We start from the raw sequence: 15,146 nt of genomic DNA on the forward strand, positions 1-15,146 counted from the left end.
TGGCGGCAGTGGGGCTTTAGAGGGAAAGTGGTCGTGTTCTGGATATCCAGGGCGCTCGGTTCCCGGAATAAAAAGCATTTGTGATGGTTCTGACCGAAGGCAGTTGCAAACAAGCACTCTCCTTCCCCTCAGTTGTCCCTTTCCCCTCAGTTGTCCCCTTCCCCTCAGCTGTCCCCTCCTCACTGTCTCCTGCCCGCAGGAGGCACACCAGCTCCTCTTCTGAGGTTTGGTTCAAACTAAGCAGCAGCCTCCAAACTGAGCTGTTTGTGCTCACCATACAGTCACACTCTGATTGAAATCAGCAGCTCTCAGGTGAGGGGAGAGCATGGTGCTTCGCTCACCTGCCTGGGGACAGCACACCTTGCTAGAAATAGGTCAGAGCGGGGGGTAACTACGAGGCTTTGTGTCCCTGTCACCACAGGGATGGGGAGATGAGGCCAGACACCTCTCCCCTACACACCCTGAGATGCATCTGAGGGTGGCTGCTGTCCAGGAATGGCCACGCCTGCCTCTCCCACTTACCTCGCTCTTGTTTGTCTTCTCTGGGCACAAGAACCTGCCATCTTGGCACAGCATGAAAGCACGTAATCAGCTGGCATGAGGGAGCGATGCTGAAGCCAATCCCAGACTTCAAAGAACTTGTTGCTTTCATCCCTACCTCAGCCAGAACACAGAGATCTTTTCACCAGCTGCTTTCGGGATTTCAGACCAGAATGAGGGGCTGCCTCAGTCTCAGGTGTGCTCCCCCACATTAAACCCATCTAGCCTAAAGGAGACAGCAATGGTTAGACTTTCTGCCTGAAAGAGCAGATCTCTGGTCAGGGAAGAGAGACCTACATGCAGAGGAATTAACTGAAGTAGCTCAGTAAACAGGTAATCTGTTTAAACAAGACTTTATTGAAGACACTTCAGAAGTTTATATACAAAACCACATTCCCACCCCAATATCAGGATGTTAGTCACGCACTGGGAACAAAGCAAGTGCCTGGTGCAAGCAGCCTGGAGACGCTTGGAAGCTGCTGAGGAGCTTACAGAGGTACCAAATTCACGTAGTTCAGGACTGGGCAATTTCAGCCTTGGCTCATTTAGGACTGGACGAAACTGGAGGAACTTTTCCAGAGACATGCCTCCAGCAAATTGAACGTACTGGAATCCGATAGCCTGTAATGTCAGGTCAGGCCTGAGGGCAGATCAGTGACTTCTGCTGAGAGAGAGGCTCGCTATGGTTCTGGAAGCAAAGAGGAACCAAACCCTGGATTTAACTTGCAGTTTTTAAATCTATTTTAGGTGGTTCCAGGAGAGACCCATCGCTAAGAACACAGTAGTATTTGCAGGAAGCATTAAAACAGAGCAGTAGCAATACCAAGGAAGAGCCAAGCCTTTCCAAATACACCTAGAGAGAGGATGGATATCAGACTGGATGTTTCAACTAGCACATAAGAAAACCCTGGAGACAAAGACATTAGTGGCATAAGTTGAATAGTGACTGACATGCTGTTTCTGTAGTACACTGTGCACATCTACCATGGTAGAGTTTCCCCTTGCCAGTCCAGGAAGGAGCCATTATCTTTTTCACCAAGACGGTCCAGAACAGAGAGAATACTTGGGATAGTCTCTTGCACCTGCAAGGGAGCCTGGAAAGCAAATCAGGATTGGTTTATTAATAGGAATACAATCAGAATACAATTAAATGCATCTAAGAGTTACTAGGATCAAATCAGATGTATTTCATGTTGCATAGTGTGCCTCTGCAACACATGGAAGTGTATGCTGTACAGAAGGTTGTTGGTCAGGGTTTGGGACAACAAGGGAATCATGCTTTCATGTTTTCAGAGAGATGTCACTAACCATGTTTCCGCCCATGTCTGTCTGAACCCAGCCTGGATGCAAAGAAATACAGAGAATTCCATCCGACTTCAAGTCTGCAGCAAGACACCTGGTGATCATGTTCAGTGCAGTCTAGAGGAGTGGAAACCATCTATTAGCATGTAGTGTTTACAAACCTTTAGTAAGACCTTAAGCCAAGCTAAGCACCTCCCTTCCACCAAGATGTCTCCTGAAAAAATTGAGTGGCAGTAGCAGTCATGGTAACTTATCCGGACTTAGTGGGGCCTTCAACCTCAGAAATATCTATAAGAGAAGCATTATGAAAGCTCTGCCATCGTAAGCTTACTGCCCAAAGATGAAACTAAGTTATGATGGAAGATAAAGTAACATTTGAAAGTCCTAAGGAGCTGTGGAAAAATAATCTTGACATAAGGACTCTGTTTTTCTGCAACAATCACAACACAAACATTCAGCTTTTTACTTCTGATCAGGGAAAACAAGCATGTTAACAGCTTATGAGTAGGTGGTGTAGGAGAAACTGTATGGTTGATCTTGACAATTCATACAAACTCAGTCTCTGGATGTGACAAAACTAAAAACTCCACCCCTCACTAAACGTACAGGTCAGCACACCTTTTGTTTTGTTTTGTTTTTCCGTGTCTGCTACCTTGCTTCGGATGGAGAGGTGCACAGAAAATAGGACACACATTTGATGGCATAGTTCTTCCCTGAATACCAAGTCCCTCTGAAATGAATCTGTATCTGTGTAGCGATAGAGCATGTGTGTAAGCTTGCTCTTAAGAAGCTGGCGTGCTTGCTCCAGATGTACCGTTTTCACAAGCCCCACTTCCACCCACATTAAGAACAAGAACAGCTCCTGTGTCAGCCTACCCAGGAAGTGCTGCACACCTCACATCATCATCTTAAGCACAGGGTGGCCCGTAACTCACAGCCCTGCTCTCACCCAGCGAGCACAGCCCAGGGAATCATACAAACCTTTGCTATCCTGTAGGGGTAGACCTTGAGAAACATCTCATTTGCCTGGACGAGTTGCATGGAGGCAGCGAGAGAGGACATATTAATAATAGCAGCTCTGTGGCAGCCCATTCCTGTGCCCAGCTGGGCTGCCTTCCTCAGAAGGGGTAGAAAAGCCTGTAAAAACAAGAAGTTGTTTTAATTTGGTCATCTTGCTCTTGGCCTGTTCAAGGCAAGCCGGATTCTTGCATTCTGCTCTGTGAAGAATTGCAGTGCAACTCTATGCCACCAGCAAAGTGGGTTTAAATAAAGATCCTGGATAGACGGTCATTGCTGCATTACACGTCCAGCTCACTAGTGGCAGAGCTTCTACAGTACCGTAGATGAAGCATTTCTCTCCGTTTCTTACCTTAGTGACCATCAGCTGGGCAACTGTATTGGTTTCATAAATGGTGAGCATCGTCTCTGCTGTGACTTCTTCCAAGGAAGCAAGCACATTAATGCCCGCGTTGTTAATGAGGCAGTTCAGACCTTTGTCTCCCACAATTTCTTCCACTTCTTTGACTACTTTCTTGATGCTGTTTTCACAGACCACATCTGCACAGAGGAGCCAAGAACAGCTACAGTGAAGAGTGAGTAGTGGTTCAAACGCTGTCTAGCACTATACAGCACATGCTAAACCAAAGTCAAGACAGCCTGAATGGGGACGTTCAGGCAGCACACAGAGATGAAGACTATAAACAGAAAATTTACACAGATTATGTTTCCCCAGCGTTATCTTAAGATGAAGGTGAAGTTATTGATCTTTTCAGCTGCTGGAGGTCATGCACAGCTACAGATCATGCAGGAGAGCGGTGCTTTAAGATGCACTCACCTGACCTGGTTGAACATACTTCTATTTAAGCCCTTTACTCACCCAGTTGGAGGAGCCTGATGTTGCTGTATTGCTTGCTAAGCTGCTGGAGCTCCTAGGAAGAAGAAAGTATTTGTGTTAGCTTCTCTGTGTGTATGTCCACAGCTATTACATAAAATAGCTTGAGTTCTGCACCTCCAGAACTGTAACTGCCATTTAATTTCATAACTGGACTGAAGGCAGTGGCTCTACTTTGCTTTCCATCCTGCTGAGCAGCTTTCCTGAGAGCAAGATCCACTGCTGCAAGAACCTGGACTCTTCACCTGCTTGGTGAAGACGCCAGCACGCTAAATTACGTTCAGTTTCCAGCATGTCTCAAATGCACCGCATCAAGAGGGTTTGCAGTCTAACCAAAGGTCTTCAATCGAGTGGTTACTGCCGCCAGTTCCAGAGTAAATCCGGTGCTCAGGCCATGTGCCAAGCCAGTAATTCCCCACTTCTGCTAAGAAGAGCGTAATTCTCCTGGAGTTCAGCTGGTGCTGGGCATCACTTCAGGGCAACAGGAATTATTTAAGAAAAGCCATTTGGCACCGCTGTTTGCAGGAAGAGTTTTCTAGCAATTTTCCCATTGAAATTCTGTTTCCCAGCACCCTCATTAGCTTCAGCTCTCTTAACCGAAGGTAAAGCACAAAAGAAATTGGTTATGCACACAGCAACTGCCCAGGAGAACCATGCTCTTCTGCTAGATATTAATAATTCAGTCACCTGCCTACTGCCTCTCAGTAGCAGAGCAAGCCATAGGGGAATGACTAGCGTTCCTGGAGAAAATTGGTACTTTACTGGTGTTGCTTCTGGACAAGGCATGTGCAAACTGGATTTTATAGGCCAGGCTGGAATACTTGGGTTTCTGTGCCATTTATCCAAGTGGGAAGCGTGGCCAGATGTAACAGATGGACTCCATGCTCCCAGCTGTGTTTAGGAGACGGAGCAGCCATGGCCAAACACTCCAGCTCGAGCAAATCCACTTTTTTAGGAGCCCTTCTGGAACAGGGCTCAGGAGGGCCAGTTTTCAAAGAGCACTTCTTTGCCGCTTGGAGATGCTCGGGGACTCCATGTCCTCTGGTCATGTTACAGCACATCACAGCTTTTATCTCGGCTTCGTGCTCTCTTCATTCCCCCCAGGCTTGTTTAGAAAACTTGTCCTCCCTCCGTGGCCAGCCTACGGCTGCAGTTAGGGGAGGGGGGAAGGAAGAGGAACAAGTCAGAAGCACAAAACCAGAAGACATTCCTATCCTTGCATCCTCATGGGACACACTTCCACAGCTGAGAGGCCCAGGACACACTATCTGGCTTATTGATAGCCATGTGACAGTTTTGCCACGCCAAGGTCTGCAATAATTACGTGGCTTTGGACTGCCTACTGGACTTCAGCTTGACAGCATCAACTAATGATAAACTCCAGAAGTGTTCTGGCTCCCAGGACTCGTTCTTTTACTTGCAGCTGGTTTGCTTCACTGTCAGATGGAAACAAGCTACTAACTGCAGGGCAGAGGATAAACTTCCTCCGCTGAAAGGCCCCAGAAGATGTTTTGTATGGTGAAAGCAACTGAGAGGCTTCTGCAGTGAGTAAACCGTCTTCACTTAAGAGCTCCAAACACTGCAGCGTTATGAATTCTCCAAAGCATAAACATTGTAATTGTTGCATGCAAATCAGGCTTAAAATGCAATCGTTTTGCCATTTAGTTAATTACTTTGTTAACTACCGACTCCCACTTCAGCGGTTTAAGTTTCGCAGAAGCAGCTTCCAGGCACAAAGCTAACTCAGACGCTCCGGTCTGCAAGAAGTACAGCGTGCTGCCTCACCTGATGTGAGCGGGAGCTGAGAAATCCAGTCAGGAAACCTAAAACTCCCAGGAAAGCCTATTCCTTTCCCTGCTGTGCCTGGAAGGAAGATGCAGGGAGGAGGACAACCCCACGCCAGCTCTAATATGTTACAGCCATTCCAAGCCACCAGCCACACGTGCTGCTTCTCCTCTTCCCCCACCCCAAGGAGTTTTGATTTAAGAGATCAAAAAACTGTGTCCAGAGCACTCTGAAAATACTTCTGCAGTAACAAACAAGCAAAGAAAAAAAACAGCAAAGGTGTCTGCAAGAGTTGCAGGTTAAGCCCTGGGGAAGGCAGGGTCTCAGAGCACAGCCTCGCAGAGCCGTGCAACCCAGAAGGGCATTGCCCCGCGTGCACCTTGCATTTAATATGTCGGGTTGTGCTGTTGTGTTTAGAGCCAACGGGTGCAGCCCTCACATCCCAGGTGAAGTCTCTTTCAGTTACCGTGCTGCCAGAGCTGATTTCAAACCACCAAGCTGACAAACAAAGCACTCGACGCCACCCCCAGCCCCGCGTTTAGCCGTTCGGTACCTGAATAGTTACCCATGGGAATCAGCTCTCAGGGATTCCAAGAAAAAATCAAACCGTGATTAACATCTGTTGTTTCCTGCTTGCTGATTTTAATTACGATTAACAAAGAGTCAGCCCACTCCAATTTAAACAAGGTCCTCTGGCACTCCAGGCTCCAGATACGGATTCATCAGTGTGCAGACTGCTAGATTTCAATCAGGATGTTTTGTTGTCTTTGTCATTCAGCAGGATTTACTTTGCCTCCATTATTTACTTCAGTTACGACTCTTGGAAAGAGCCCGGCCATGCTCGACCAGTTGGGAGCAGTGAAGCCAGCCTGAAGCAGCCTGCAGGGAGCTTTGTGGTCCGTCACAAAGGTGCTCAGAGCAGAGGGTACAGAGGGTGCTCAGGTGTTTTGTCACTCTGGACAGAGCCAAAGAGGATCGTATTTGCCCCGTCCCTGTGAGCCAGGCTATCCAGTATCACATTGTGCAGCCAGCTCCCTGCCTGATTATGGAAGAATTCACACCAAGCTGCTGCAGACTGCCCCGAATCCACGGAAAGGCTGTAGGAAGAAGCGCAAACCGCTGCCATAAGCCAAAATTAGAACGGCTTTAAGAACACCCCCTTTGCCTGATATAGCAGATCTGCCTTGCTCCAGAGATAGCTCAGCTGCTCTTCCCAATAGCAGACCACATGGCTAAAACATGCAGCAGAGAAAAAAAAAAAACTGACCGAGCCGGTGCGCAGAAGCTCTTCAGTGAGCTCTGTGCCTGAGGAAGGGAAGCAGCACATTAAGCCCTGGCCGTCCTCCAGGGCCCGGCAGAGGACTCTGGAGCGGCGAGGAACCGTGTCCTTGTTCACCTGGGAGCACGCCTGGGCTGCAGGAGGGCAGGAGGAACACGAGGTGCTCCTGTCCCGAGGTCCCAGGCTCAGCCACAGCCCTGCTGAGGGCAGGGAGCACTGCCAGGAGTCACAGCATGGATGTGGACCCCTTCAGCTACCTCGCTTCCCCCAAAAGCCATTTGTTCCTTCCATGCCTCACCAGGGCAGAGGGAGACAGCAGAGGCCACACCGTCATTCGGTGTCTTGGGCTTTGGGTCAGAGCTTTCTGACTTTTATGGGGAAGCAGGATGGAAGAAAGAGCAAGAAAAAAAAAAATAAAAAGGGTTGGAGAATTACAGATAGGTCCATGATCCTATATGGGGTGCTTATTAATAACTGTGCCGTGTTTTTGTCCAGCTGGAGCGCAAAGACAGGACACGGGGATCATTTTGCAAGAGATTTCTCGCCGCTTCCACTCTCAGTGTTGGAACAGCCCAAGTAAAAGCAGATCAGAATCAAAGCTGGGCTGAAGGAGGCTAGTACGGGACTTTTCAGGGAGGGGCGGTGGTTATCTAGATGCGCCTGCAGGCCTGCTGCGCCTTATCGTGTGATCTGAAGCCCATTTGTTAGGCAAATGTTCTGCGGAGGCCACCTAGGAGTTATTCAGCCCAAGAGCTCGACTTGTTACAGCTCCTGCCAGCAGACTCACATGCAAAAGTCTGCAGCTGTTGAGTATTATCCCAGGGTTAGCAAGTTACGGGAGGCACGCTGCTTGCTGTAGTACGCGGAGGAGAGCGAAGTCAGACTCTTCTCCGGCATCTCTTCCTACACTCAGGTCCCTGGGGGCTCCCGTCTGCTTGGAGCACTCCACTGGATGACGGCACACGCGCTGCTCCGAGGCTCTCCGGGCAGCTACTGGGGGTTTGCTGCTGATCTGCGTCCCCAGGACGTGCACCGAGTTTGCCAGGAATTAAGCGTGCTTAATCACTTTTCCTCTAAAAATCAGGCGATTATTTTTAAGAGGCTTATTTAAGCTTTTTTCCATCCCTTCCCTCCGTCCCCCTCCCTGCGTCCTGCAAGAGGGAAATCCTATTCTGCCAAACCAGAGGAGAGCAGAATTGAAGAGAACTGCCCAAAGTTGCCGTTCCCTGAGTTCATCCTCTGATCTGGGACAGAGAGCAGTGCATATACTAAGCAGGATTTTTCATACAGTCACTTAGCCTGTGGTGAAGTGGGAAAAAAATAAATAAATAAAAAATTTGACAGCTTGAATCAGCATCAAAAGGCAGAGCAGGCACTGACAGCTCAGGCGTGCAGAGAAAGAAGAAGGCACCCAGCTTTACAGCCCCGTCTGCACGGGCAGCAAACGGGTCAGGAGGGGGCAAAGCCCATCACACGTGCACTGAGGATTTGAGCGGAGAGCCAGTGAAGGCAAAAAGCTTTATCTGGAAAAAAAGACGAAAAAAAGGGCGCTGAACCTTTACCTTTTCTTACTATACTGCACTCGAGCAACATTGCCAAAGTGGCTCCAGGCTTTAGAAGGTCAGTGGAGCCTGGTGCTGAGGCTCCCACCGCAGAGGCTGCAGCACATCCGTGCTCGCCCTGTGTTAGAGGGACTAGTGGCACGGCGGGGGCACACCTCCGAAGGTCAGCAGGTTTTGTGCCAGCTTTGTGCGCTGCAGATGAGACAGATAAGGGCAGTGAGCCTGCAATACCTTCAGTAAAGATTTCCCTTCCTTGTGGAGCTTCCAAACCCATCTGTTAGAAATATGCTTTCAGCTGGCTGCAGAGGTTTCCATTGATGTACTGCCAAAGCACAGCACATGGCCTAGAGGTCCTTACAAAGAACAAAAACCCACCCCGAGCCCCCAAGGACAACCCTTGCTCCAAAAAAACAAAACAACCAAAAAAGCTTACGATGCACCCGTGTGGCCTGCAGGATCACCACTCGGGGTTACTGGAATGTGGCCCCGGGCCAGCTTCCTGCCTCCGTGAGAGGCCAGCACTTTCCAGGTTTCTCCTGCTGCAAGCAAGAAGTCACCCAGACCCTCCCCAGGCACTCCAGGAAGAACTATTTGGGGACTATTTTGTCCTCCTGTGCAGGTCTAGCAGCCTTCCTGCTCAAGGTTTTTTACGTACTGGCAATGCCAAAAAATAAAAAAAGCATCGTAGAAACTTGCATTAAGATATTATCTGTGTAATACTTCCTAGGAAGCTCTTCCTCTTGAAGGAGCCATTGAGGTTTTCCACCCAATTGATGCAAGATCATTCAAAGGGGAAATCAGTGCTGGACACGAGGGGCAATAAGGGAACGAGATCCTCCCCCAGCACCAGCTAAAGCAGCTTTAGAACAAACACCCGAGGGAGATTTCTATCTCCCAGCAGGTCACACGTCCCTGCTAGCTTCCCCTACCGCAACTGCACCTCGCCGTTGTGCAATCACCGGTAGGAAACACGGCTGGGACAAACGCCAGCCCTTGTAAAAGGAGATAAAAGCAAACAGCATGAGCCAGTACTCGGCCGGGAGCTCGTGTAGTGGAAAGGCAGCCTGCCGGACCGTTTGGGGGCAGCTCCATTCAGGAATGCCCAAACTGTGCCTTTGTGCTGCAGGGGCTGTCCTGGCAGCAAGGAACAAGACCGAGACCTCTTCCTTTGGTTTCGTACGTGCCCGCAGAGCAGCACGATGCTGCCGGGGGGCCAAGTGGGCAGCCCGCGGGCCCTACCTGCCCAGCTCTGTGCTAGCAGCCTTGAACGGGAGCCTCTGCACCTGCTGCTGAAGTTTTTGGGCAGCTAAGCTGTCAAATCGGTACGCGGTGCTTAGTGCTGGCGTGGTGGGATCATGGTTTGCACTAAGAAAAACCCACAGCAAGGCTCTGGGACTCGCCTCTCCCGGGGCAGCCTGGTACCCTGCGGAAGCAGAGCTTTTGGGATCAATTCTGCCAAGTTCCTGCAGCAACGCACGGGGGGCTGAGGAGCTGACAGCTCGGATCCTTGCAGCTCCGGAGCACTTGAGCACTCCCAGGAAGGGAAGATGCCGATACCTGCGTGCCCCAGCACTGAATGGGGAGAGCCAAGACCAGGCTGGAGACACAACAGAGCGAGCAGACCAAAACCCCTCGTTATCCTCTTGTCCCCGAAGGTTTGGGGAGCGCTTTTTATTTGTTTGACATTCGCGTGTAACAGCCTAGGGACGGGGAAGGGGAGGAGGAGGAGGAGTCCCGACACATCGCTGCCGTGCTGTGGCGAGAGGAAGGCTGGCTGAAAGGAGCGCGAGGGAATCCGCCAGCGGCACGGAGCAGAATTTGACCCATCTCGAGCAGGAGGCGCTGCTCCCTACCTGGCCAGGAAGGGCACGGCCAAGAAGAGCGCACGAAGCCATCAATTTGGGCTTCCTCGGTTGTTGCGAGTCCAGCAGGGAAAGGGGAAAGGCAGGCAGAAGAGGCAAGGGGAGCTGCAGCGATTTGCGGGGCTCCTGGGGGCTGCAGGTCCCCGCCAGGCTGGAGCTGCAAACCCAGCGCGGGGCGAGATGCTGCGGCTGCGGGAACCCCCGGGGGGGTCCCAGCTCCTTTGGGCTCCCCTCGGGAACCTTGCGACGGCTCCGCGACCCCAACCCCAGCTCCTTTCACAGCCCAGACTCCTGGCTGTGGTCCCCGTCCTCCCCCTGCCGCTTACCTGCGCCTTCTCGGGGTAGCGGCAGGTCGCGAAAACCAACTCGGGGCAGGGGCTGGAGGCTGCGAGCCCCCGCACCAGCCCCAGCCCGATGCCCCGGCTGCAGCCGGTGATGAGCACGGAGCGGCAGCGGGGCTGGGCCATGCTGGCACGGCTCTTAGCACGGCTTTTAGCACGGCTCTCTCTGCTCTCACCGCGGCTCCACGCGGTTCTTAACCTGCGCGGAGCGGAGCCGGCACCGCCGCCCCGATCCCGCCCCCGCCCGGCCCGGCCCGGAGCCTCCTCCCTCCCCGCAGCCCCCCCCGGGAGGCGGCTCGGCGGGGTGCTGCCGCCCCGGGCTCTCGTTATTTCCTTCGTATGAGGCTCGGGGAGCTTCTGTAAAGCCTTGGGTTTGTTGTGGTGGGCGGCAGGGACATCCCCTCGCCGTAGGCTTGTGAAACTACAGCGCAAAGCTTGGGGAATCTGTGCGGATTTCGTGGAAAAGCCCCCCCCCAAAAGCCGCTGAGCCAGCCTGGATTCCTTAATGAGGGGAAACAACTGCAGGAGATGTAAACACACAGGGGCTGCAGAGCTGAAAACACCCAGTGCTGCTGGGGAGCTCGAAAGAAAGCCAAAAACACATCACACTACAAGGCTGAGAGGAAGACTACGGGATGCTTGCAGAGATTTCTCCTATCTCAGCCCATCAGACACACGCACAAAGCACTGACTACAAGCCAAGCTGCCCAGCGATGCGGCTTCTGGCTCGGTGGTTCTGTTATCTTCGTGCAGAAAGTCGTGGTTGTGATGCTTATTTCTGGTATCCCAGCTTATTTCTGGTGTCTGGTGCACAGAGCAGTCCCCAGGCTGCTCCCTTCCTCCGGGACAGCGAGTTGTGAGGTCCCGAGCGTTCAGGAGGAAGTGGAGTCCAAGGTTTAGCGGACACAAAGTGTTTGTCCATTGCAAAAGCTTTAAATGCAAAGCATGTTGTGGTTAATTACGCTACACGGCCTTTTTATGGCATCGTAAACACGCACAGTGCTTTGCAAACAAACCGTGAGGGCAGTACCCGCCGTAAATTGCTCCTTTCCCTGATAGGTCTGAGAACAGCCAGCAAAAGCAGCAGGCAGAACTGGCTCCCTTCGCTGCTGGGGAACAGAGGTGAAATGACTTGCCTCGAGGCCGCTGAGCCACAGGTCAGGGGACAACACCCAGAAATTGCACTTCCACGAGGGCTGACTCACGCCAGAGGGGCACGGCCACCTCGCTTTCCAGAGTTTCTGCTCATTTGCAGTCGCAGACACGCAGCCGAGTCTCGGTGTGAAAGTCAGAGCAGCCCCGCTCAGCCCTGCGGGGAGATGCTGGCACGCAGCAGCTGGGAACCACGTCCATCCCGACCCTACGGGGGGCAAGGTTGGGGCGCTCGGCTGGGATTTGGAGAATCGCCGCTCAGCCCTGCACAAACTGCAAGCGTTCATCCACGCACACACAAATCAAAAGCTCTGGTAACATCAAGGGGCTCCTGAGCATCAAAATACAGCCAACTGTTGCCCTGTCACATAAAAATTAATGCACGGATCCATCACCCTTTGTTTAAGCTGTGTCCCCTGAATTATATTCCGCTGTTCTCTAAAGCTTGTGGGAAAAGTTCATCTTTGTGCAAAGACCTTTTGTGCAGCAAGAAGGCAGCTGTAAGGTCACCCTGTATCCCGACACCTGTTTTTTTTCTCCTAGATTCTTTTTGTGCATTACTAACAGCACGGTGTTGGTGTTGGAGAATTTTCAAAGAGGCCCTGTCAGGCACAAGACAACTTAATTGACATCTTTGTGCTTTTATCATTTCTTCGACCTGGCTGTCAGCACGTAGGAGTGCCAGCGCTGCCGGGCATGGCTGGGATTTTGTGCACTGGGATTTTTGTCCCCAGTGGCAGCGCGGGGCCCACACAGCTGGTGCACGGGCACTGGAAAACCCAGGATACGCTGGGACATCCTCTGAGAAGAGGAAAGTCAGGACTGATGCAATCATAACACGCACCTGAGCCACTGGGGACACCAATTACGCACTTCACACTGGGGCTGGTGCAATGAAATCATCGTTGGTGCCTGCAGATTACACCAATAATCATCAATTTAATTGTTTCTCTGATAGTTGCTTTCAATTTCCCACCTGTTCCTTATCCCTGTTCCTCCTCTAAGCTCCTGCCCGGGGAAGCACCACTCCAGCGAGCTGTTCTGAGCATTCTCCTGCCAGCATCCTTTGTGCAGAACAAAAAGGGGCAAATCCCACTGAAGTCAACGGGATTCTGTCGCTGCCAGAGCGCAGCCAGGACTTCACGCCCAGGGTTTCTTTGTGAGGGTGCTCGTTTCTTCTCTGGAATTCAGAGTAGCTTGAAGGGAATGAGACAGCCTAACCTGAGGCAGATTTTTTAATTCCCTCTGAAACAAACAAACGTACTGAAAGTTCCTGCTATTGTCATGACACAGAACCGACCTGTACTGAGTTCTACATAATGCCTCTCAGATGCAAAACTCCAACCTCCTCCTGAAAACAAAAAGCTGCTCTTCTTCTTCCAGAGCTGGGAAAATTGGGGCAGAGACAGATCAAGCCCTCCAAGTCACAAGACAGAGCTGGGTACCTGTGAGAAACGCTGCACAAGCAGCTCCAGCGCAGGACCTCACGAATTACATCGGATGTCAACCTGGCCGCCCTCAGCCACGCTTCTCACCTCAGCTCTCATCATCTCCATGCCTGTTGTGGCTGCTCTGCCTGCCAAGGCTTTCAGCGACGTTCTGCTTACTGTAAGCTCGTTCCTCCAGGCTTCCCTTGACTCAAAGTCAAGCCCAGATTTCAGCATGCAGTCGCTCACAACCTAATGGGGCAAATTTTGTGTCATCTAGTTCAAACCCGAGTTTACACGGAATACAGAAATGCTTTCTCAGTAATTTCTCACCCACATTTATGGGCAATAAAAACAAGAGTTGCCTGGCAACAGCACAATGGAGAAAATATCCTTTTTTTTGGGTGAAGCAATGCTCTTCAATCATTGCTACTTGCAGTTTCTGTGAGCGAGCTCCATTCACATGGCTCCTCTTTTGGCTCGGGTCAGTCACCGCGCAGGCCATGCTGCAAGGCCATGTTCCTGTAGGTCTCTGGCACTTTTTTCCCCCTACCTATCAGAGTATCGGGTTATTTGTAGTGCTTGCAGAACTCCAAATCATTATTAGTGATAATCTGACGACAAACAAGGAACGCAGGGTTTAAAAACAGACACTCCCTCTAGCTAAATGACTTCCAATCACTAATGCACAGCCCTCAGGTCAGCAGGGTTCAGTATGAACAGTCCTTATTTTGTGTTCTTACCTGTCATGAATTTCTCTTACAGTTCTGTCATCTCCTGGAGATCACCTGTGCTCATTACCCGTGCAGTTTACTCATTACTGTACAGGGAAGTGGACCAGAGCCACTGCTGTTCATCAAATTCAGATGTCGGCCAGCTACATTTTAAAGTTATAGAGAAATGCACGTTCTGCCCCACGTAACAGCCTTCACCACTCCATGAAAGCAACAATTGTAGGGGCCTAAACTAACAGAACGCTCAAAGCAGCTGAATTAAACCCATGCTTCCTTAACCATTAGTGATTCAGCACAAAGACCTCCATGCAGAGCCCTGGAGTGAAGAGCTATGAAGCTTTGAGCGGGTTATTAACGCCTGCCATGGCCATCCATGAGGTGTGACAGGTAACAGCTCTCAGCCTTCAGCACAGAGGAGGCAGAAAACGAGCTGTATTTATTAACTCTGGGGGAATTTGCATGCGTGTGCTGAGTCTGCTCAGAAAATCCACGATTACAAAGGGAAACAACGCAGTGCCTGCCCTTACGGCTTTGGCTACACCAGCAGAGTGAAAGCAAGCACACCTCTCCTAGAGGTGCAGCTACTCCAGGCTGATGACTCAGCCCCCAGATTTCAGCAGCTCTGTTTTACACTTCCTCTAGCTACTCTGAGCATCTCCTCACAACCCTGCCTCACTGCCAAGACATTCTGTGTAGCTATCTGCATCGGGCTTTTTGCTGGTGAAGACAGGTTGTTCTCTCCTGGAACAGGATGTCCTTTAATCCTGTGATATAATCCCTTTTGTTTTGGAACCAAACCACGTTAACGCACAAATAGACACATACTTTCTCTTGCTTTCTTCCTCTCCAGATTTTAACAAATGTTCAAGGAGACGATTACTTATTTAGCACTGTACAGAAGGAAAGTAGTTTGTAAAACGCACCTGTTGATTTTTCTAAGTGACACGGTGTTCACGCTGAAAAACGCACATAGCCTGCATCTTACCTTCATCTTTGCCCATCTTTGACTTAACTCAATTCCTCCCAGAGTCTTTCTGGAGGAAGCTGCAGCTGTGAAGCCTGCCTCCCCCCTCCACGCCTCACCTCAGGAAATGGACAAGTGGCAGTTTGGGAAGCATCCAGAGCAGAATGAAGTAATCAAAAAGGGAAAAACACTGACTACCTTTTGGAACTGCAGTTAGTGAACAGATTTGAGGCTGACCTGCTCCAAGTAATAGCCAGGCAGTAAGAATTAAAAAGGCTGAAAATAGGAACTCTTTAGAGAACAATGT

At 50.7% G+C, this 15,146-nt stretch overlaps 1 protein-coding gene across 1 annotated transcript; it reads right to left on the reverse strand.

The window, feature by feature from the left end:
* Positions 1-883: 883 nt before the first annotated feature.
* On the reverse strand, positions 884-12,424 carry LOC309886249 (C-signal-like). Its single transcript, XM_082776923.1, has 6 exons — positions 10,548-12,424; positions 3,719-3,770; positions 3,212-3,399; positions 2,824-2,979; positions 1,849-1,959; positions 884-1,634 (listed from the first exon to the last, which is right to left on the reverse strand). The coding sequence occupies exons 1-6, from the start codon at positions 10,686-10,688 to the stop codon at positions 1,521-1,523; spliced, it is 762 nt and encodes a 253-aa protein (XP_082633049.1). The 5' UTR covers positions 10,689-12,424; the 3' UTR covers positions 884-1,520.
* Positions 12,425-15,146: the final 2,722 nt, after the last annotated feature.

Source organism: Aythya marila, assembly GCF_965140915.1.
Source record: "Aythya marila genome assembly, chromosome: 21".
Lineage (NCBI taxonomy): Eukaryota > Metazoa > Chordata > Aves > Anseriformes > Anatidae > Aythya > Aythya marila.